This window comes from Octodon degus, unplaced genomic scaffold (assembly GCF_000260255.1).
Source record: "Octodon degus isolate 3935 unplaced genomic scaffold, OctDeg1.0 scaffold00002, whole genome shotgun sequence".
NCBI classification, from domain to species: domain Eukaryota; kingdom Metazoa; phylum Chordata; class Mammalia; order Rodentia; family Octodontidae; genus Octodon; species Octodon degus.
The window spans coordinates 4,812,519-4,836,752 of record NW_004524578.1 but is presented as its reverse complement, the minus strand read 5'-3'; the positions used below and the strand labels follow the sequence as shown (position 1 = coordinate 4,836,752).

Here is a 24,234-nt window from a genome sequence, read left to right as displayed (position 1 = left end):
TTCCTTGGGATAAAGTCTAACCCTCCATAACATGGCTTAGCAGACCCTGTAAGAGCGGAACTCACAAACTAAGCTTCAAATTGCCTCTGAGGTCCTTGGAACCATGTGAACTTTAAAGATTCCTAGGCTACTCTTTCCGACTAAATCTTAGATACATTTCCCACCCACGCATAACCCTCAAATTGGAAACCCCCCACCCTTTAGAGATCCAAGTTAGGATCAGACTGCCTAGCAAAGGCTCACAGCATTCCTCTCAGCGCACTGTCTTCTAGCCCACATCCCCCTCCACTGACTCTGAGCTTCTCTCGCAGGACTGAACTGAGTGTTTAAGTAGTCTGCCCTCGTAAGTACATAAATAGTTCATGTGGAAGGTGCCAGAAAAGTATTCTTGAATAAATGAATGACAGTGTAGGGGATAAATGGAATGCTTATGACCCCCCCCCCACTTGCTGCCAAGTATTTTAACATTTCATTACAGAAAAGTAGCTGATAAATTAAAAAAGCTTCTCTACATACAGTCAAGAAGACTTTCCTCATTTTTTCTTTCTTTGGAGGGCACTGGTGTAGTTGAATGTAATTCCTGGTGTACTGGGTGATTTTTGTCTGAGACAATGTCGTCTCTTGCTGGGCAACTACAACAACCGTTCTCTCCACATTTGAAGTAAGTCAGCTCCTCACGACAGTCTCCTCTAACTGAGTAACCAATGATCTTTTCAAAACATAAGAGCCTCTACCAAGGCATACAGGGTTCCGCATGACCTGCAGTCAATCACTATCAATCATTCCCTCTCTCCTTACAAACCCTGCTTTTTTTTTTTTTTTTTTCTTTTTGGTGGAACCGGGGATTGAACTCAGGCCTTTGCGCTTGCCAGGGAAGCGCTTATTCTACTGAGCTATCTCCCTGTCCCCCAAACCCTGCTTCTGCTACGGCGACCTTCTTCACTCGGTTTCTGCACAGTGCAAAGCTTACTCCAGCATCAGACGCTTTGCATTTTCAATGACTCTACCTGCAGATTTCTTCCCCCAGATCCTATTAGCACGGCTAGCTCTGTGCCATTCGCGTAGCTGCTCTCTGGGAGAACTTTCTCGGCTACCTAAAAAAGCCTGATCAGGTCCTGGTCAAACGCGATTCCATTATCTTGCCCAATTTTCTTCATATTACCTGTCCCCGACTGGGTTGTTTCTGTTTCTCCTGGTAACGTGAAAGCAAAAGTCTCGCTCATTGCTGTCTTCCCATTAATTTCAAAAATGCCTCGCCAACACATACTCGATAAATGATTAAACGCACTTAACAAACACGTTTTAAAATTCCCCCTCTCGTACTTCCACTAGCCAGTTCCCTTCCCTCGCAGAAACCCGTGAGGATCGCCGTTCCTGCAAGAAAGCCCTTGCCCGGGTACCTGGCTTCCCAAGCCGCGTTCTCCCCAGCAGGCGCAGCATCCCCAGGGGGCAGCCAGGCGGTCTCGAGTCCGGCGGACTCACCAAGGCGAGGCACTTGCGGCTCAAAAGCTCCGAGGAAATGATGCAGCCCAGGGGCCCCTTTTCCCAGCTTCCTGGAGACCGCCGCCTCCCCAGCTCGCGGACCAGCCTCTCAGCCTGCGGCACACACGTCTCCCGGGGCTACCGACCTGCCTGGGAGCTGGCTCAGGCCGCTGCCTTGGCACCGCCAGCGCGGGTCCGCATCTGCCCTCTCTGCGCCACCGTAGTTCACTGGGCAGAAAAAGCACGCTAGTCTCTCTTCCCGCATGCGCAGAGGCCTTGTCGGCGTACAATGTCTCTTAGCAACTACTTGGAGTCCCACCATTAGGGGGCGGAGCCTCGAAAGCCACCTGGGGGAGGTGGGTGAATGAGACCAATAGGAGACGAGTTCCAGCCCAGAAGGACACGCCTCCCTTAACTGTCGCGAATCCGCAGGCAGCTTTACGGCAACAGGAGGTGGGGGCTGCAGGGATAAGGAGGAGAGAAGGAAGCAACCAACCAACCAAGTCACCCCCACCTCCCACCCCCACCCGCTCCGGACCTGGTTTACGGCTCAGGGCTCAGGCTTGAGTGCGGCCGCTGATTGGTTACTGAGAGCTTGGTCCCATCCCAGTGACCCCAAAGTGCTAGAGGGAGGGGGCGGGGGTGGCACAGTGCAAAGTGCATCCCAAGACCCCTGTCGGGAGAGCTAGCGGCTGGCACTTCAGACCCTGTACGAGCTGGGACCTTGCTGTCCGGAGACCTCCTGAGTCCCTCCCTAGCTGGAAGCCTCCGGCCCGGAGCGCCGCAGTCCCCTGCTCGGAGCCCCTGGACTGGGACTCCCCCCCACCCCCAGGCGGGACTTCCTCCCTGCACCCTGCCCCGAGGCTGCCCGGCAGCCCGGACCGCCACCCTCGACCTCTCCACTGTCCTGATGCTCTCTCACTTGGGGCCGTGAGACACCGAGGAAGATCGAGAACACCCGAGTCTGGCCCTGCCCGGAGTGTTTCTTCAATGGAGAAGTTGGTGAGTGTGGAGGAGGCTGAAAGGAGGAAGAGGAGCAGCAGCTGAGGACCCAGGTAAAGTCAGTTACCTCCCCAGAGGGGAAGAGGGCAGCCGGGGGTCGGGGGGAGCGGAGACTCTGCCTCTGCCTTACCTGCTCTTGCCACCGTCCAGGTCTTTGCTTCGTTCCCCCAGCCCCAGCACCCTCCCCTCCTGGCCTGGGCACCGCACCGACTGCATCACTCAGGGCTTCGTGTTTTCCAGGGCTGAGCCTCCAGGGAAGACACTCGAGAGCCGGAAGGGTCTGCCCACCCACCCGCGAGGCAGCGAGCCCAGTGCCTCGGAGCAGCATCCTCTATCCAGGTAATGAGCCAGCCGTCCCCTCCCCCATTGTTTATTCCTGGCCCCTACTTCGTTAAGCAGTACTTTATTTTCAGGGTGGGTGCTTGGGAATGCACCTTTTTCTTGACCCTGGTTTCCTAGCAAAACCACAGAAACACTGCCCAGGCCTGAACCTTAATATTTTAATAACTCTTCTCTTCCAGATCCGTATTTTTCTCTTTTTTCTGTTCAGTGTGTTTCTGTGTTTTGTATTATGGTTTGATATACCATGACATGTAGGCTGCTCTGAGACCTTGAGACCTTTTTATAGCTCCCCTCCTTCCTTACTCTCCCAGGAATTCCCCAATTCCATGTTAATTGCTTGTTGATTCTGAATGACTCTGCTGTTTAATTAAACCACAATTTACTGTTTTGCCCCTTACCTCTGCTGTCACCTTTTCTCTACCTTCACATCAGGAAATCTTCTGAGAAGCCTAATTGGCAGTAGTTTGGTAGGTGCAGATAAGTAGATGACTTGAGGTAAAAGCCAAATATGTGTACCTTCTAAGAGCCAGAGCAGAATGAAAGTAATATTATCTTCTGAAGCGCTTATGTATGATTAATTCTTTGGGCTTTTGTATATGACAAATGTGGCTATATACCAAAATGTTGACAAAAAAATAAAGAACTTTTGTTATACCTAAGGTATTATAAACTAATGTAGAAAAAGTTACACAAACTGGGCTTGGGGGCTCCCATCCCTAATCTCAGCAGACGGGCAGCAGGGTCATAATCTCAGGTTCAGTCTAGGCAGTGTAGTGATTCAGGGAGATCCTTTCTCCAAATTGAAGAAAAAAAATTTTTTAAAACCTGGTGTGGTGACCCAAAGACCAGGGATGTAGTTCAATATGAAGGTCCTGGATTCAGTCCAGTACTGAAAAGAAAAGAATTTTGCACATTGTCTTTTAATAGTCATTGGACAGAAATTAGAAACAACAGAATGCTTTGATTTGTTTGGCTATGTGGGGCTTCGTTTTGGTGCTTTTCTTAAGTGTTCTCATCTCAGAATGCTTACCTGAAAAGTTGCTAGATTAAAAGAGAAGCATCTAATTCAAGTGGTCACATTTCTGTTACCTCTTTTCTTGCTGCCTTTCAAAATATACTAAAGGTAAGTGTGGGACATTAATGTAATTTTTAAAGAGTGTGTATGAGCACAGCAATTGAACAAGAGTTAATTCAGAAATTAGCCAAGTGAATGACTTCTAACATCCACTAACAATACAAACCAACTTGTTAGCCTGTTATTTTGATATCTGAGATTGTGTAGGATTTTTTGATTCAAAGAAGTACTTAAAATAGAAGAGCTTTTTAAACAAGTGCATATGTGTTATAGAGAGTAATAAGTTTCATTTTGGCATATTAGTGTGTGTATACAGTATACTTGGTAACTCCTCCCCCGCTACCACCCTCCATCCCCTTCTGTAATAGACGCCCTGTAGATTTTTATTTACCCTGTTCCACTGGACTTTTTTTCTTCCACAGAAATAAGTATCTTTGCTGGTTCTGCTAATTCTCCTGACAGAACTAAAGATATTTCTGGGGGAATCTGAGGATTTACATAGTTTCAAGACATAGAACTGGACACCAAAGGGGAGTATATTCTGAGTGGGATTTAGAGTCTGTATCTGCCAGTGACCACTCCACAGTCAAAATTTAGAGCATCCTTTTATCTGTATATAGGAATCGAGGGCAGTTGGCCATTTCCATAAAAGCTAGGCAGAAACTTATAAAATTGAATGCTAGCTTATATTATTTAAATACGAAAATTGCCATGAGATGTCTAGAGATAGTTTTAGAACTTTAAAAACCACTTAAATATTTGGGGTGTGTTTTAAAAGTCTAAATGAAATAAGTATTTTTTTTTTTTTCTGCTTTAGATTTAATTAAAGGAACTTTTCAGATCTGAGGGGTGTTTTCGCCTGAGATGGTCAGGAGGTCTGTCATTAACAGATAAGACTAGTAAGAGAGAACATTGCTTTTTGTATGGTTTCTGGCCATTCGATTCTCACTGCCTAAATAATACAGACTTGCTCACCTTTTAATAGTTTTTCTAAGATTAAGCAATTTATATAAATTGTCGGCTTCTGTTGTATATGTAATACTAGCATGATTGAGTGTTTGGTCTAGATTATACTAAACATTTAAAATACTTAAGTTAGGTATTTATTAACATGGTCAGTGAGATAGCTTATATTTTTTTTTAGTCTGGCAGTCAACTTTGTGTTAATTCTATTGCACCAGTCACATCGTTTTGATTTATTTGGTAAATCTAGATTTATAATTACATAGGGGAAAAAAATTGATTTTAATTGAAGCTAGTAATGGTGCATCTGTAGGGCGCTGTGGTCAGTGGTGTATAATTATTTAATGTTTTATCTTTATTTTATTCACATTTAAACTTTCCATAGAGATTCTCATGATGTCTAAAAAGTTAGAGTCATGGAGAGCTTCTGTTGTATCTAATACTGAACTTTCCACCTTTGATGTCATTTTCAGTTGAGTGTAGTCCCTAATCGTAATACTTGTCTTCTTCTAGGCACTGGTACATGGGCTGCCAAGACTGTATTGGCGCATATTATTTCATAGAATAAGATTAATGAGCCACATCATATATGTTTGTGATTTAAGCTTTGGGTCAGGTCTGGATAAATGAGTTCTAAATTGTTTTATCGCCTCATTCTACATCTCATGGAAGTTACTGGGTTTTCTGCTGGAACTCAGGGGAGTCAAAAGTTGTACCTGAGGATAAATCCTCAAGTTATTTGGTGAGCCAGGACTGTGCGGGAAATGCGATCCCCTCACTTGTTTAGGGACCTAAACGCTGTGCCATGTCGAGCAGTACTGAAATAACACCGAGGCTTTATTTTGGGTCCTAGGCTCTTGAGCATGTAAGTAGAGCTCGTCACCGTGCATTTCAGCCGTGTTGTGTGTTTTGATTGGCTGCCTAGTGTTTCTGCATCTGTCCTCCCTCTTACATCTGTGAGCCGTTGGTGGATGTATTTTTCTCAGAGCCAATATCCTTGGTTGCCGATGTTATTTCCTGACAGCCTGTATCTTTGTTTATTCTGCATTCAAGTGCATTTTTCATCTTTTGTGTAGTAGGCTGTTATCTTGTTTGCAGTTTGTGTGAAATCAGACAGCACCGGGGTTCTAATTTGTATCACTTACTCAGAAGACGTGGGCTTACAGTGAAAATAGTATACCAAAAAAAAAAAAAAAAAAAAAAATGCTTACTTAGTCCTTTATGCCAGGAAAAGTTGGGGCAATATGGTCTTGTTTGGTGAAGACTATGTAGTTTTGGACAGACCTTGGACTTATTTTATTATGTGGTTATTATATATGTTACTGTGTCAATATAGGCTTTCTTTTCTTTTATTTTTTATTTTATTTTTGGCGGAACTAGGGATTGAACTCAGGCCCTTGCGCTTGCCAGGGAAGCGCTTATTCCACTGAGCCATCTCCCCGGCCCCTAGGCGTTCTTTTAACTATGTGAGGCAGGAACTGTGTTTCTAATTCAATAAAGACCACTTCGCCTCTATGTAGAAATTAGGTGGTAATTTATCTTAAATGTGTCGTTTCTAAAATTCACAAGTCTAGATTGTTTTCTTTCAATCCTAGATAGAATGGAAAAGATGAGTTAGCAAAATTTCAGGAGTTAGTAGAAATAGCAGTAAGACCTCGTAAAAATCATACACACTGGGTTAGGGATATAGCTCAGTGGTGCTATGCCTGCCTGGCAAGCACAAGGTCCTGAGTTTGATTCCTGGTACTGAACAACAACAACAACAAAGAGTGAGAAAACTATCCACACTGGGGAAATGGTTCATTTTGATACTTAATTTTAAAGACTCACATGTTTGTATACTTTTTTCTAACTGTGAAACCTACAATGGAATTTCTAAAAAGTATACCATGAGAATAACTAGCTTCTGAGTCCATAGCGCATCATTAAGACAGCCTGACACTTGACTCAGTACTATTTTCAGAATTGCCTCTTTTGCCCTGTCCCTTGATTTTATAGGTGACTTCCTTGAGCAATGAGATTTTTAAAATTTATATTCCTTGGGAGGAAATAGGCTTTGTATGCTCTCACCTGTGGCCTTCCTCAGTCCTTAACAGGGACCTTTACCAGTGGATATCGCATGAGTCACTGTATGCTGTGGGGTGCAGCTCCGACGCCAGGAAGAAATCAAGTACTTGCCTGGCGCCTTGGCCTAGTGAGATGTTCTGGTGATAACTCTTTGTCCTTCATAATTCACAGTGATGCAGCTGTCAGGGTCGTGTGCCCATGGTATACGTATGTGTACATGTTTACCCCTGTACAGATTGATGCACCAGCTCATGTAGGAGTGCCTTTTGGTTTAAATCTGTTAGTATTTATAGTGCTTCTTATTATCAGAAGAGAGAAAAAGAACTCTGAAATTTCCAGGACTTAAAAAAATACCATATGAAGTATGCAGAGCGCCTTATTAAAGTGCCGTCTAGAGCTGATGCCTGTGGCCAAGGGTTAGCATTGTGCTGGGAACATCACAGGCATCCAGGGGACATTGATTTGTCTGGGTGACGTAGCTACGTGGAGTTATGACAAGTTCTATTATTAAGCATCTTTCTATGGGGAGAAGTAGTATCGTCCCTTCATCTCTTAAACCCGAGCTTTTTCCCAATATTAGTAATAAATACTATTTATATTTTTCAAAGCCCACCTCTCACTGTCTCCCCATCATGCCCAGGCCCCTCTTGTGGAATGATGATGGGTATTTGGACGCCAGCAAAAGCCACAGAGAGGCTCACAGCCTTGGAACAGCGCTGGGATGTTTCCATTTCTCTTGGGAGGCGGCGGGTGTTGAGGATGCTCTTAGCAGTGGAGTGTCTGGTGCTGTCCATTCTTGACCTGTAAATGTCACTCAGGTGAAAAAGTCATTGGGAGCCATATGTGGAAAAGCATGAGGCTCAATATGGAAATGCTGATGCACATTTTAGAAACAGTCTTGATGTTAACATTCAGAAAAACTTCAGCAATCATACGAGGTTCCTATAGCCAGTTTCTCCTATTAGCGTCTCATGTTAATATATGTCCTCTCTTCCAGAAGATCTATGTAGATTGTTTGGAATCCTGAAGAGAAGGTTTGGTTCTCTCTCCTTCGTTTATTCACTCAATTATTTATGTCAATATAGACTTAGTTGTATTTATTTTGTACTTTGGGTTATAGGCCAAACTATTCAAAGTATTTCTTTGCTCCAGTTGTTCATCTTTGGCCATGGAAAGTTCTTTCAGTTGGTTGCTTTATCCTTTGAATGTACCCCAGAAGATTTTCTTAGAACATATTTTTTCTTTCTGCCACTACAAGATGCTCCAGGCTTATCTTCTTTATTTTCTGCCCCGTCTTAAAATCAGCCATTTCTATAAGGCCTCTTCATTCTGTGTTGTTTACTCGGCCTTGTAGGAGTTACTCTGATGATGTCTACTTCATTTATTTAAAAACAGTAGGTAGTGTTTTATATCAGGTTTTATTTCCAAGCGCAAGTTGACAGTTTCTGCCTTCCTTGGAGAAGTCTGAAAGGAAAAATGGGATGTGAGAAAGCAAAAGGTAGAAGTGGATTATACTAATTTAGATTGGTTGGAAATTCTTCTGTGCAGCCCACAGCATCTATAACTGCTTTTTTTTTTTTTCCTGGAGTGTGACAGGTCGCCAGATGGCCTGTCATTTCCCTGTCTGAAGGTTTAAGTCGTTCGGGGCTTGGCACCCCACCACCAGGGAAGGAAGTGGCAGTCCTCCCAGTGCGTAATTCTTGGAGTGGTTCTGTTGCGATGTGTGGGGGTCATTTTGCCTGTGTTCTTCACCTGGATGGAATTCGTGGAGCTAGGATTCAGTTGACATGGAGAAAGGTTCCTCTGAGATGTAGGGCGAGTCTTGTCAGGCATCACGCGGAGCAGCTGCATTACTGTCATGAGTGTTTTACCTAGTTGAGTGAATACGCAAAAGAGAACAATTTGAACAGCATAGACTTTATGCCCTGGAAACATGTGAAGAGCCAGCCTTTAAAGATGAAATCTTCTTGTAGATTCCATAGATTCCACTTTGGCCCTGTCCAATATTCAATACATGGATACTCTTAATCCTGTTTAGAAAGACTAGGTGATGACGTGTCGGCTAAAAAGTAATTCAAAGAAAACAAGTCTGAAGATACATTGTAAAGAGCAGAAAAAGAAGCAGCTCTGCTGACACCCAAATTCCAAATGTGTGATTTATTTTCTTTACAATTTTTTTTTTAAAACTACATGAAGGGGGTTATGGAATTCTGGGGGAAAAAAAGTTTGAAACCATCTTGGACAGTAGTATCACAAGATCGTTTTTATCTAAGAATTTATCTGAGTTCTGTTTGTAGATTTATTGTGAAGTGCTAAAATGCAGATTTAGCAAAAGGTAGAGTCTGTAGGCAGCTATGATTCTTAATTATTTTAAGGAGCTTTCCTATGATTGGTATTTGGTTTATTTTTAGGTGAAGAAGCTCTTTGGCTCTGCGGCCTGAACACACCCAGAACCCCCTCCCCATGATGAGCGTGCACCATGGTTGTTAGGCAGTGCATATCCCAGGAGAAGGCGCCCTCTTCTGTAAGGTAAGGAGACTCAGGGTCATCCGTCATAGGTGCTATTTTGAGGGAAAAGCCATTTAGTTTTTACGTTTTCCTCGAAATCAGCAAATGTAGGGGGGTGTGGCTCTGTGGTGTAACACATAATTAGCAAGGCCCTAGCTTTGATTTCTGTACCCCCCCAAAAGTTTTTAAATGTGATCAAAAGTATGAATCCAAAAAAAGCAATTAATGTATACAAAATATAGCATTTGCTAAAAGAAAACCCAGATTTGTTTTCATATTCTTTCCGTCTTTTTTTGTATAATAGAGCTTTAAAATAACCATTCCAGTTAAAACATTGTTAGAGTTGATTATTTGATTATATATTAATAATCCCCATTAATTCCTGCGAATGAGCTTCAGCATTTTATTTTATATTACTGAGAGAAAATAAGTGAAAACCTACCTGCAGGGAATTTTTTTTTTTCTTAAAATCTGTAAGAAAAAAGGCTTAATTTTAGGGATGTAATTAAGGGAAGAGATAGAAGAAAAATTTGTTGATCAAGAGAACAAACTGACAAGAAATCTCTCATTTCCTAGTTTTCTCTGACATCATAGCTATTCTCACACCAGTAGCATGATGTTTTTAAATCACATCCAGTAGTAATTCTTAGCTCATGATAACATTATTTTCTAGGTAAAAACCATATCAGATATTTGTACTTTTAAGCTGTGGTTGTTCAACTTAAGTTAGGCTTAGTTTCTCTGAGTACAGTCAGTAATGAGGAGTTCTGTATAATAAATTACTGTTGATAGATTATCCTGAGCTGCCTAACCTACATACGAGAGCTAAATGTCTTCAAAGGGCTCTATCACATAATTTTTTTTTTTTTATTTTTAGAAATAGAAGCTGCTAATTAAGGCATGGATCTGATCTATGCTTTCAAATTAACCCACTTTGAATGTCTTCCTAGAAGCTTATTAGTTTGGATCCTTGTGTATACTTAACATTTTAAAAACTCACTCCAAAAGGTTTTGTGTGCATGTTTATGAAGTAAAACCTCTCACCATTTCATTTTGGGATTTTCCTACTTGTATAAAGAGATCTCATTTCAGGGTGTCTACATACCTCTTTTGCGACCTAGCAGAGATTATGGGAATTCTAGGTATTTTCCTTTAAAATAATTTAATCATAAGGTTTATTAAGGGTTGTTTAGAGTCTTAGAATTTACAAATGTGTTATACGATCTTGCTACTATGGTAGAGGCTATGGTATTTAGAGGGTTAGTAAACCATACTTCAAGTAACCTAATGCAGGAAACACCGATAGAAAGAAATGGAAACAGGTACAAGGTGCGTGGAATTCAAACGTTTTCTTCTTGTTCACTTAACCCACTGCACACCCTACTTCTTGTTCCCCCAGCCTTCACACCTTGGATTAAAAATAAAACATAGGGCTAAAAGTAAAATGTTTTTGAACTGCTCTAGAGAACCAGCCTAAAGGTTTTTGCTTCTCTTGGGGTGTGTGTGTGTGTGTGTGTGTGTGTGTGTGTGTGTCCATGTCTGTGTTTGCATTTGTGTTTCCTGGGAATCAAACCCAGGGCCTCCTGCATGCTGGCACTCTTCTACTGAGCTACAGCCTTAGCCTGAACATAAACGATATTTTTTCTGCTCTTCCTAATTAAGTGTGTTTAGTATTCATAGTGTACGGATCGGCCATTGGGTGCTCCACGCTTATTAATGCTAATTTGGGATAATTATCTTTGACTAGTTTACAGCCTAAATCTCCTCCGTGGTGTACCATGGAAGTCAGAACGCCTAGAACAGGTACTGATCTGACCCCGCCGCTGCTTCACACGTGCGAGCTACCTGGCAGCCCCTCCCGTTTTACACAGAACATATCTGTTACTTTCATAGGTTGGTTGTTTTGGGTATCAAAAGACAGCAGAAGAAGTTCTATGCTCATGAGTTCTTGGTTTTTGTGCTTGACTATCCCTCTGAAATCATTTGTAGTTTTGGTCGAGTTCGCAAAAGTTTTGGTCTTAGCAGGTACATGGGAAGCAGAACTCTAAACAGATCACTAAAGTTTACTGGTTGAGCGAAAGGATGGTTGTGCAATATTTGATGGGCGTAGTACCAGGAGCCATTTCTAAAATTCACATATTCTGCCTTCCCTGAAAGCTTGATCCCTGGGACCTAATGAAACCTTGGTAAGAAGTGGACTCCGCTAGGATGTTACACCACCATTGTCGGAGGAATCCTGAACTGCAGGAAGAGTTGCAGATTCAGGCTGCGGTGGCCGCCGGAGATGTTCACACCGTGCGGAAGATGCTAGAGCAGGGCTATTCTCCAAATGGCCGAGACGCTAATGGCTGGACCCTGCTTCATTTCTCTGCAGCGAGAGGAAAGGAAAGATGTGTCCGAGTATTTCTAGAACACGGAGGTGAGTGTGCTAGAAGTGGACCTTTTTCCCAAGGAGAAGCTTAAAATGAAATCGTACTGAATTTGAAGTACGTGTGTGTGTGTGTGTGTGTGTGTGTGTGTGTGTGTGTCTGTGTGTTTATTTGTAGGTGTGTGATTTTTAATGCTTCTCTTTTGATAATACTCAACACTTGTTCTTCTTTGTGAAGATTTTATCAACAAAATATTTTAAAACCACATTTTTTACAAATGAATTTGGCGACTGGTCCTTGCTCCCTCGTATATCGCTTTTGTGTGTGGAGAGGTTTTCCCGGGTTACTTCAGGTGAGCAGCCCTCCTGGGGTTGTGTGCTAGTTCCTTGTGCTCAGAAGCAGGAGCCACTGTGGGCTCACCATTACAGAGCCGCACGCCCCTGGGGGGTGGCCGCCCAACAGAGACGTGGCATACGCTGCTCCCGACATCTTGGCCCTAATGATGTCTTAGGCTTTGGATTCGCATTTCTTTCTCACTTGGACACTTTCTGTTACTGTTGTAGAACATTTATTTGCCTTTTCTGCTTGTCTATGATCTATTTCTGCATAGATCTATGTAGTTGGAAACACTATTTGGCATTTTGTTGTTGCTTTAGGAAACTCCATTGCCATTAAGTTTTTAAACTAATCATTGTCCCACACCAATTTGGTTTTTCCTCCAGTTGAAAGAGTGCTTTGTTTTCTTAATGATGAAGTATATTTTATCATTTATACCTAATTATCTGATAATTTATGATCTAAAACAGTTTGGTTGAGACTCAAGGTACACATGTGCCATTCTAGGGGCTGAATTGCTCATTGGCAATGGGTTAGTTTCATTCTCAAGCGATACTCTGTTAAAAGAGCAGTCCAACCTGCTTGCATTCTGAAGTGTAGGAAAATGTTAGCGGTGCCATCACTTTCATGAAGATCTGATAAAGTATGTGAATGTATTAACATAAAGCCTGTGGGCATGGACTAATTGCAAGGGAGACTGAACCTGAGACTAGTAGTCACATGTCCCCTGCGATGGGAACTGTGTGTCTGAAATAGTTGGTTGTCACCAGGACCTGGCACTTTGCTGGCCTGTGACCACACTAGTGACAGGCACACCACTTTACCTTACAACTTCTGAGTCTCACTTCTGAAACTGATGAAGGGCAAATGTAAACACAGCGCTAGGAAAAAGATCTGAAAAAACCAGAAGGTAGATGAGGACCTTAAAATTCTGGCAGTACTTAGGCAAATTAAGACCAAGATGAGCGTTAACATTTTTGTTCTACCTGGGTCCTTAACATAAATACAATGCTTTTTGAATGAATTACAACTCAAGCCCAGATCCCCTGTGACCAGCCCTACTCCTTGCCTGTCCATCTCTACCTGGAAGTAACCAGGAGTGTCAGCTTGGTTTGGTGCTTGTACTGCCGAAACATTTCTATTGCTATTACATGAACTCCTGATATTTATGTCATATTGTGTACAGCATTTAAGCGTTTTATTTTAAGGGTTTTATTTTTACTCAATTATATGAGTTAAAGATTTTTTAGTATCAGGGCTCTATTGTAATGTGAAATCAGCCATAGATGATATGTAGTGGGTGTGGCCCTGTTCCAATAAAACTTTATAAAAACCAATCGTCGGGAAAAGAAGAAAACCAGTGATGGACCACATTATACTTTTGGGCTGCAGTTTCTAAACTCTTCTATCTATTTATGCATGCACACAGGTGTGTATTTTACTGAAAAAACTCAGTAGTTCAATGGTAGAGCTCTTGCCTACCATGTATAAGGCCCAGGGTTTGATTCCTAGCACCACACAGATACAAAATAAGAGATGAAATTGGTACAGTGTGCAGTTCATTCGTGTGCAGTGCACATCCAGTGGCTTTAGTATAGTCATAGAATTGGTCGTCCAGCACCACCATCAGTTTTAGAACATCATCATTATTCCAGAAAGAAACTTCCTGTGCATTCTATATTGACACACGCAAATTTACCATTCTTTTCAGTATGATATTTATATTACAGGTACACTTATAAAAATATATAGGTATATTTGTCGCTATGAGTTTTTAAGGAGGATGAAATTTTATCAGGAGATTTTATCTTTTGAGAAGGTAATAAACACGTTCATGGTGAGACGCCAATGGAAAGGAGCTGCAGATTTGGAATGAGGGCTAAGTAGCTACTTTCAATCCCAATCGTTTCGGCTCCCTCCCGAGACAATCGCTTTCATTGACTTCTTGGGTACCTGCAGAAATGCTCTGTGTACGTAGCATGAGGATTTTTTCCACCTTCTACCTTCTAGCTTGCTCCCCTTTTTAATGTTCTGTCCCGTATTCCTGATCCTTATTGTATCAGAGCTTAGTGACAGTTCCCATCAGTCTGTGTGCTTGATTCAGATTCTGTTGCATGGGTGTCATTTATTTGTACTAAACTCTTTCGGTGAGTGTTTTGAATTGTTTTCATTCTTCTAGAAGTAGTGTTGCAGAGTATGGCCTTCACTGGTGCTTTATGTGTATGAGAATTTCTCTTGAACATTTCCTGGAAGTGCATTTGCAAAGTCATGTTTTAAAAAAATAAGTATTGACAAGTGTCCCCCAGAGAGGCTAGCTGTGATTACCAGCGTCTTTGCAGGCTGGACAGGGTGGGTGGCACTCATGGTATCGGCCAGGTGGTTTGCTTTTTCCTTTGTGATACACTTTGTTTTAAACCAGAAATTAAATTACATATGAGTAACAAAACGTTACAAGACTAGGCTTCCTATTTCTTACTGACAGTTGACTTTGGCGTTGTTGTTTGTATCTTCTCCTGTGCTAGCTGTGTGTTGCAACAATCTTCCCCCTCCTCCGTTTTGTTCACATTCTTGATGTCCTTTTCGTTGTTGGGCAGAATTCTTCGTTTTAGCTCAGGTGAAGAGTACTTTTCTTCGAGCTATGATTTAGGGCTTTTGTGTCTTGTTTAGGACGTACATGATGCCACAGAGTTATTTTTCACCTATGTTTTCTTCTAAAACTTGTTGTGGCATTTAGGAAATGATTCTACCTAGAATTATTGTTGTATATCCTAGGAGCTGTACAGGTATAGTTTCACATTTTCCCATCCTGAAGATAACTTATCCCTTTCTTCATTTCAGTTTTCATTTCATATATATCTGGTTACACTTCTGAGTTCTCACTTAGTATCCCTGAGTCAATAAAATAATGTCTCAATTACTGTTGCCCTATAATAAGTTCTGATTTCTTTCATAGCAACAAAAATGCCTTGAAGAGAGCCTTCCTTTGTTCTTTCAATGACTCTCATCGCTTGCGTAGAATGTTCCTTATAAAATATTCAGAGGCATTGTTCAGCAATTGCCTAGACAGGGAGCTCCCTCTTTCCCCTTCCCCACTACACGTGGTGCTTTGGGCTGTCCATGGTTGTATGGTCCTGACTTCTGGTCTCTCGATTGTGTCCCATGTCAGGTCCGTCACCCCCTCCACTGTCACGCTGTAGACCTTACAGCACAGCCCAGGCTGCCGCCCCCATCGTGCCCATCCCCAGCAGTGGCACTACAGCTTAGCGTCATCATGCCAGACATCTAAACACCATCCTATGAATGTTTTTCCTCGCCCCTGATGTGCCCAGCTGCAAAGTCTTACTGATCCTGTCTGGTAAATAGTTATAAAAAGTTTTTGCTGGGGCAGCCAGATAACTCAGTGGGACTAAAGTGCCTGGTTCGGAAAGCTTAGGCAAGGGCAGGGACCGAGGTTCAATCCCTGGTACCACTTGATGTACCAGTCCCACCCCCAGGGTGGGCAGAGCCAGTAGCTGAGTCCAGGCATAGTGGCACACACCTGTAATTCCAGCACTGGGAAGGCTGAAAGCAGGAGGATCACCACGAGTCTGAGCTGTGTAGTGAGACCCTGCAACAACCAAATACATTAAAAATAAAAATAAGAAGGTTTTCACTGGAGACGCTGCCCCATTCCTTGGCAGAGAAACTTCCTTCCCTCCCAGGAGTATTAGATTAGTCTCTTGTCTTGGTTACTTTTTTGTTGTTGCTGCTGGGACTAAATACCCAACACCCAAAAATAAGGAAGGAAAGATTTATTTAACTCATAGTTTATGGAGATTTCAGTCCATACTCAGCTGGCTCCAAGGTAGGGTGGCACATGGCAGAGGGCAGCCATTCATGGCAGCAGAAAATGACAAAATTAACAAGAACAAAAGGGAGAACAGTAGAGAGCAGGCCTCTTTCCCTCCCTTATATTATATGCAAGCTCCTCGCCCCATGACTGCATGCAGCTTTGGGGGGACATCTAGACACAAACCATGATATTCTATCCCTGGCCCCCCAAAGATTCATGCACTTTATGCAAAAGGCATTTTAGTCCCTCTCCGAGAGTTGCCAAAGTCCCAACAGTTTCAGCAGTGCTAAACAATCCAAGTCCCAAGTCTTCTCCAAGATCTAAGGCAGACTCTTAGCTCTCTGAGCCCCTGTACAAATAAAAAGCCGTTCCAGCGTCCAGTGACACAGAGAAACATTACCATTCCATAAGATACAAAAAGGAGGATACAAAGCATTGGGACCAAAGCAAGTCCAGAATCCAGAAGGGTGAACATTGAGTCCTGTAGTTTCACCTACAACATCAGAGGAGATCTGTGGCAAATTGTGAGTTCCTGTGGCTGAGCCTCTGTGACATTTCTGGTAGTTGTAGCTCTCGTGGTTTCTCTCTTGGGCCTGCTTTGTTTTCTCCTTGCAGCTTTCCTCAAACAATCCACGTTCTTGGCTTTTTCAAACTTCTTGGGGTCTGCAGTATACCTTTGGCTTTTTCCGTATAGCTTTACTCACGGCCCCCTCAGGAGCACACTGCCTGGCCTCCCAGGCTTTTTTTGAAATTGAGGTGAAAGCCTTTTTAACCTCAGCACTCTTGCATCCTGCGTGTGTTCTAAAACCATCGCCACATGGGTGATGCCAGGGTCCGCTGCCAGTTGGAGCAGTAGCCAGGCTTTCTTCGCTCTTGGCTATAGGAGTTGAGTGCCTGGATTGCTGAAAATTCTAAATCCAATTCTGAGGAACAAATTTTCTATGCTGTTGCCATTCTGGAACCTGGTGCGGCTGCTACTGCCCTTCTGGAACAGAGCGTGGCTGCTGCTGTTCTGGTCGCTCTCTGGCTTTCTCCTCAAAGCAGCATCTTTCATTTCTGCAGATCTGAGGCTGCAAAGGGTGGCTACTTCTGCTTCTTGTGGTGGTCTCAGGCCATCTTTTACAGTCTCCTGTTTCTTCTCAGCAGCCAAGATCTCCTACTCTCTGTCTTTACAGTCCACAACTGTACCGGGGCTTCCCTTCTGGCCAGATTCAAAACTTTCTAAATCATCATACTGGACTCTTTGCTCTTGATTCTCACCCCATATCTGGCTAGAAGCCCCAACAAGAGCCATGCCAGAGCCTCACCATTCACCTGCCATGAAATTTCTTCTGCCCAATTAATTAGTCCACCGCCCTTAATCTCAGGCTTAGGCAGAGTCTCTGGACATGAGCAAAATACAGACAGACTTTCTGCCAAGCCATAACAGCCCTTCTGCCATCCTTCCAACAGACCCAGGAAGTCCTTCTTCCCAGCAGACACCTCTTGAGCCTCGTCCTTGCCGGCAGGATTTCTGTCAGCCTTCTGGTCTTCCGAGCTCTGAGCAGAATCTCCCACACAGAACAGCCCAAGGAGTTCCAGCTCTGCTTTTTTCAAGTGACATTACTGAACCTTTCCAAATTCTTCCCACAAGCCGTTCCCAAAGGCTCTTGAACCACATGGTCAGGTATAGTCAGAGCAACAACCTCAGCCCTGGTACCATACTCTGTCATGGTTACTTTTTGTTGTTGTTGCTGGGACAAAATACCCAATGCCAAAACTAAGGAAACAAAGGTTTATTTAGTTTATGGAGGTTTCAGGCCATACTCGGCAGGCTCCAAGGCAGAGTGGCACATGACAGTGGGCAACAGTTTATGGCAGCAAAAGACAAAAATAGTAAGAGAGCACATAAACAGATGAGGTAGCCATTTGGTCGCATAGAAGTATTTAATTCATACTTGTATTCAGAAGGTATTTATTGAGCACCCAATATATGCCAAGCTCTGTTGTAGGCACCAAGATACAGAAATAAATGTGGCACTAGTTTTCTAACATTTCCTAGTCCAGTGGTGGGGTAGGTTTACAGCCAGAATTTACTGAGCATCTTATATATGCCCAATTCTTTCTAAAAATTATATGGGGTTAATAAGTTACTGGTTTTCACATTGGAAGAATAATTTGTTCAGGGTCATTCACCTGAGAAACAATGGAGCTGGAATTGAAACCAAGCGATTCGAGCACAGCAAGTATGGTTCTATGGATGAGCAGGTCTCCCCTGTCTCCCAGGGGCTGAGTTTGGGCTTGGACAGGTTTCTAGGGAAAGGAGAGGTGGAGTGAGACCTTGGAAGGTGTCAGGCCAGAATGGGGCTCGGAGGGATGGAGCTATTCCAGACACATGGGACCCTGAGAAGGGTTGAAGGGGAGAACAAACATGTTTGGCTTTAGAAACTGTGAGGTAGAGTGTACACTGAGCATATGCAGTCATCTGATTCTAGCAACATTGATGAGCCTTCAGTATATTTGATGGAGGGGAATGGGAGAATCAGATCGGTGCATAAGGACATTCTCAATGTGAGCATGACAGTAGTGTCCAAGACACGCAGCAAGGAGGGCAGGGGCATGTGAGCTGGGCATCAGGCACATCAAGAAGAGCTGAGGCTTCTGGGCTGAGGAGCAGAGGGAAAAGAGCTGCCAGTTATTGCAGTGTAATGACTGACAGAGGAGCAGAAGATAGTCACTCAGATGCCCTTTAAGGTACAGGATAAGGACCAGGGAGATAGATTAGCGGCGTAAGCACCTGCCTGGGAAGCACAAGGTCCTGAGGTCAATCCCTGGTACTGCCAGAAAGAGAGAGAGAGAGCGAGAGAGAGCAAGAGCGAGAGAGAGTGAGAGAGAGAGAAAGAGGAAAGTAAAAGAAAAGAGAAAAGTGTTTAACACAAGCCACTCACATAACCAGAAGTTGTCTCTCTGAAGTATATATACTTCAGGTCATGCACCGACACAGTGAAACTGCTGGTGAGTGGTTGCACAGAGCCAGCCAAGCTGAGCTCTAAGAGAGTAAGGGTGATCCGACCACAGGGTGGACGGGGAGCCTGGTGGGGAGCAGCTTTCTGTTGAGACCAGGAGCAAGTTCGAGTTGGCCAAGCAGCACTGTTGGCGTGCCAAAGGGCAGGGGCGGGGAGACTGGTTCAGCATACGCCTAAGCTGTCCATAGCACAGACAGCTTTGTAAATTCCAGTTAAAGTAAATAGCATACAACAAGGGCAGGAACTATTAAGAAACCCATTATTACCTTCATTGTCCAGTTTGGAACATTTGGAAATATTCCAAGACCATGTTGGCCATTCCAAGAATGTGGCGCAGAGACCAAATCTTAGTGCGCTGAGCCCTCTTCAGTAGCGCTTTTTTGCAGTTTGGCCTTGAGGATGTTAAAGTTTTGGGAGTGAAGCACCGCAAGCAAACCGCCAGAGCCACTAGGAAAAAGCTTCTCAGCCCCTTCATAATAAAGTGAGGAAGGCTTCTCGGTGAAACACACAAAACAAGCCTGAGAGATGAGGGAGGCTTCCCAGATGCCTGTGGAAGAGTGATTTTTCACTTTCACAAATGAAAGATCTGAACACGATCCCAAGCGGCAGTAAAACTAGCACATTGGTGAAAATTTGTGAGAACATTTGGTAGTACGAGAGTCTTAGAAATTGTAGGTGCTCTTGCCCAATCTACTTCCAGTTTATTAACTCAATTAATTTTATTTCATTAAGTTTATTAAGACAGATTCTACCCATTCATACGTAAGATGTAATCTCAAAAGCAGGAAATATTTTCTATATGAAAACTTCACCCTCCTTGAGCATAACTGCAAAAGGGGAGTTATTCTCGATGCTCAAGCATAAAGAAAGGATTACATAATCAGACTATGATTGCAATTAAGTATAATTTTTTAAATGCATAGAAAGCTAAAAGCCTATCGCTGCTATAGAGAGTTGTGATTAGGAAGTGCAGTGCTTTAAACTTTGAGCGGCTCTACCCAAATAATGTATTTTCTGTTTATTTTCATCTCTTGAAGAGTATAAGACAAGGTTTATAAAACTTAATTGGTTTGTGAAGTTTTAGTAAGCATGACATTGGAGCACGAAAGAGGGTAAAGGGGAGAGTGTGCCTTGAAATACTTCCTCTATCCAGGTGCTTAAGCCACCGAGCTCTTATCCCCAGCCCATAGCCTATTAAAATGAAACCCAAGGGCCAGCCAGATAGCTCAGCAGAATAAAGCACCTACTTAGGCAAACTCAGGGGCTGGGAGTTCCATCCTCAGCCTGCCGTGCCGGCCCCACCCCCGGGGCAAGCTGAGACAGTGATTGAGACTGGACATGGTGGCACATGCCTGTAATTCAAGCACTTGGGAGGCTGAAAAGTAATAGGATCACTATGAGTCCGATCTGTGCAATGAGACCCTGTTGACCCTGTATTAAAAATGCATGAAAAAAAGGAAATAAACTCAAAGTAAAAACAGATGAAATAAAAAGGAAAATAGTGGTCACTGTGATTTAAACTGGGCATACGACAGAAAAAAAAAAACAACTGATGAAACAAAACCAAAAACTGATTCTAGATTAATAAAATTGATGTCTGTAGCTAGACTGGTGAGGAACAGGGGAGAGAAGTTATAGTCGATTTCAAGAGAGGAAAAGAGATCGTTACAGATCTTGCAGACATCAAAAAGGTAAGGAATACACTGAGCACCTTTATGCCATTTAAAAGAAAGATTCCTTAAAAGGCATTTGAAGAGCAACAAAATTAACAATGTATAGGAATGTGATGAAATGCTACACAACCTGGAAACTGAAACATTAAAGAGTAACTAAATGAAGAAATGCTCCATGTTCTGTTGTCTGCAAGAGTCCATATTGTTCAGCCCCTTGGAGGGTGGTCATCTTCAGTGCCACAGGAAATCCAATCCAGGTCTTGCAGGCACATTTGAAGAAGTGACAAATTGATTCCAAAATGTATCATCCGGAACATTTTTTAAACAGTTATAGTATTTGTACTACCTGCTGTGAAACTTTCCTTATAAAGCTACTGTATATAAAAGTTTGGTATTGATATATAGAAAGGCTTTTAGAGTAATGATACAGTTCCAAATAGACCTATACTTAAGTGGTAAATTGATTTTCAGCAAAGGGACCACAGTATCTCACTGGGGAAAAGCCTTTTTAACAAGTTCTGGTGGAACAAATAGCTACATGAAAATAATGAACCTTGACCTTACCTTACATCACACACAAAAATTAAGTAGATCATTGACCTAAACTCACAGTAAAATTGCAAAATTTTTAGAAGAAATCAGAACAGCTTTATAGCATTGTGTTAGGCAAAGATTTCTTTTGATTCTTTAGAAGGACACACACATAAAAATAAATATTAAAGAAATGATAGGGGGCCACAAAGGATAGCTCAGCTGCATAAGCACCTGCCTGGCAAGTGCAAGGTCGGAGTTCAGTCCCTGGTCCTGAAAAAAAAAAAAAAAGAAATGATAAAAATATAAGGAGTGATGAAAAACAAACTATTAAATAATAAAAGTACCATATGCCGTGCTTTCGCACTGCCACCATGTGGAACAGCTGGAAACCTAATGTGTCACTGCCACAAATGTAAACTGGTGTTTCTACTAGAAACTAATGGCAGCTTTTTATGAAGTGTACATTTAACATATGATCAGAAGTTCTCTCCTAGGTATCAACTGAAATAAGAATATATATTTATGTACACATTAATGTATCAGGAGTCACAGTAGCATCATTTACTTGTTTGTTTTTGTGTATTTGGTTTTTTTTTTTTTTTGCAGATCCAGGGATTGAATTCAGGCCCTTGCACTTGCCAGGGAAGAGCTTATTCCACTGAGCTATCTTCCTGACCCCTGTTTTTATGTATTTGGTACAGGGTCTCACTGTGCAGCTCAGACTTGTACTGATCCTCCTGTTTTCAGCCTCTCCGGTGTTGGGATTACAGGTGTGCACCACCATGCCCAGTTTCAGGGGCCAGCTCAGCATGCCCGGAGTCAGGGCCGGTGCAGCATGTGGTGCTGGGGATTGAACCCTGGTCCTTGTGCTTGCCTAAGCAGGTGCTTGGTCTGCTGAGCTATCTCACCAGTAGCATCATTTAAATGGCCTCAAATTGGGGAGAACCCAAATATCCCTTTACCTACAAGTAGATACAAAATGCATTATATTATAGAATATCGCTCACAAAGGCAAAGGAACAGATTGTTGATACACTGACACGGATGAGTTTCAAAACTACCATATATGAAAGAAGCCAAAGACAAAACTTTACATATGATTCCCTTCCTGTGAAATTCCAAAAGAGGCAAAAGTTTATTTTTATTAACCAGAGGATTGCCTGGGCCCTGTCTGAGCAGGGAAATGACTTTAAAGAGGCCTGAAGGACCTTTATGAGGTTGATGACAATGTTCTATATTTGATTACAGGTTTTGGTTATCTGACTATATAAAGAATTCATCAATCAATAGACTTAAAATGAGTACATTTTATTTAATTCAGTAAAGCTGGTAAAAAAAAAAAGATAGTCAACATAGAAAAGGTTTCTTTGTGTTCATTTATAAATGTATCTCAGGTTATCAATGGACTTGAATGTGTTTGTTGAGATTATGCTGTAGTTTATTTAAAGTTGTTCTCATTTTGGGAAAGATGCTTACTGAAGAAATAAGTAATGAGTTTGGTGGGTCACACTCACTATGTGAGCATTCCAAAAAGGCTTTTTGGTAAGGGGAGATTTGAGCAAACATAGAGGAAGTAATCTTTGTACGTGCCTTATGTACCTCTTACTGAATTTCTTTTTTTTTTAGGGAAGGGTCTGCAGGGTTTTCAGGGTCTCACTACTAGATTGGACTCATAGTGATTCTCCTGCTTACAGCTTCCCAAGTGTTGGGATTACAGGCACGTGTCACCACGCCCAGTCTTCTCTTACTGAATTTCTGCCTACCTGTTTTATAGTTTCCGTTGCTATTATGAATTCATCTTTTTCTTTTCTTATTGCAGTGGCTAATCTTAGTCCTAAATTGAGTTTTGTTTGTACCTTCATTTGCCTTATACTCTCTAATTTTGATTCTACACAATGTGTGTGTCACTGCCCTGCAGTTCTTCATTCCCTGCTGTGTTCCCATGGTGTGGTCAGTCCATTCATTTGAGTGGTTTTTGCTGAGACCCATCAGATCCTTGCGGTACGTGCTCACTTGTGTTTTTCCTTATCTCAGCACCAACTGTAAGTAGAACCTAAAGAAGGCCTCAAAGGCAATGGTCCTGAGAATCTTCAGCATGTTTTTGAAAATAGCAGTTAATTGGTAGGTTTCTTACCCTTGACTATATATTTGCCAGTCAAGCGCTTATCCTACTGAGCCATCTCCCCAGCCCCCCAGATTTCTAAATTTTTGTGTAAAACATATGTAAATGCTTATTGTTATTTTTTTTAATTTTTTTTGTCTTTTTAATGTTTTTTCTTCATATTCTGGAGAGACTCAAAGTTTAACATATCAATACTTGATGGAAACTACCTGTTCCATGTTATGTCTAAGATGTTTAATATTCAGACAGATTTAAGCTCAACTGCCTATGTTATAGGGTAATAATATCATTAAGCTTCTCTTCTGGAGGGTTAACAACTTATGTTTGTAGACCAAAAATTAAAGAAAAAGAAGGGCTACAAGGACAGCCAACATTTTGGCCCTAGCCTTTCAAGGTCAGTAAGGACTCAGGAAATAGGAGAACCTGTACTGTAACATCCTGTAACTCAGTTTTGTCCCAAATTTTCTGATCAAGAAGATTTTGGGGCCACAGAGGAAAGTGATCGATGATGTAGATAGAGTGTGCCTAAGGAGAGTCACATGGAGAGAAAACATTCTCTCAGACTTTCACAGAGAGCAAATTGGTCAAGCAATGGCCGTGACTCATTCATATGGCTGACACTGACAAAGAATCTACAAAGTGAGGTACAAAGTTTCAGGTTAAATCCTGAGGGGATTTGACCGACCTTATCAGATACAAAAGTTACATTACTTGTTATATAGGTCTTGCTCTTTCTTGGTCTTAACCGTCCAGCAGAAAAGTCTGAAAATGAAGTATAAAAAGTAAAGCCATGGGGCTGGAGAGATGGCTCAGTGGTCTAAAGCACCTATTTAGAACAAGCTTAGCAAAAGCATCAGGGACCGCGGTTCAATCCCCCAGCACCACATGCCAGCCAGCCCTGCCCCCTGGTGGGCTGAGCTGGCC

At 42.5% G+C, this 24,234-nt stretch overlaps 2 protein-coding genes across 4 annotated transcripts in view; one reads left to right on the top strand and one right to left on the bottom strand.

The window, feature by feature from the left end:
* Positions 1–1,690, bottom strand: part of Lins1 (lines homolog 1) — a 30,251-nt gene extending 28,561 nt beyond the window's left edge. The window contains exon 1 of one of the 2 annotated variants that reach the window (XM_004623449.2): positions 1,483–1,690. The gene's annotated coding sequence lies outside the window, so the exon portion shown is untranslated. Of the gene's footprint in view, positions 1–1,288; positions 1,351–1,482 lie in introns of those variants that run through there. The other variant, XM_023709871.1, reaches the window with a different exon arrangement.
* Positions 1,691–1,951: 261 nt separating this feature from the next.
* Asb7 (ankyrin repeat and SOCS box containing 7) overlaps positions 1,952–24,234 on the top strand; it is a 42,957-nt gene continuing 20,674 nt past the window's right edge. The window contains exons 1-4 of one of the 2 annotated variants that reach the window (XM_023709864.1): positions 1,952–2,484; positions 2,725–2,823; positions 9,343–9,460; positions 11,597–11,858. In XM_023709864.1, the coding sequence (XP_023565632.1) occupies positions 11,648–11,858 (211 nt within the window). In that variant the 5' untranslated portion in view covers positions 1,952–2,484; positions 2,725–2,823; positions 9,343–9,460; positions 11,597–11,647. Of the gene's footprint in view, positions 2,538–2,724; positions 2,824–9,342; positions 9,461–11,596; positions 11,859–24,234 lie in introns of both variants that reach the window. The other variant, XM_004623251.2, reaches the window with a different exon arrangement.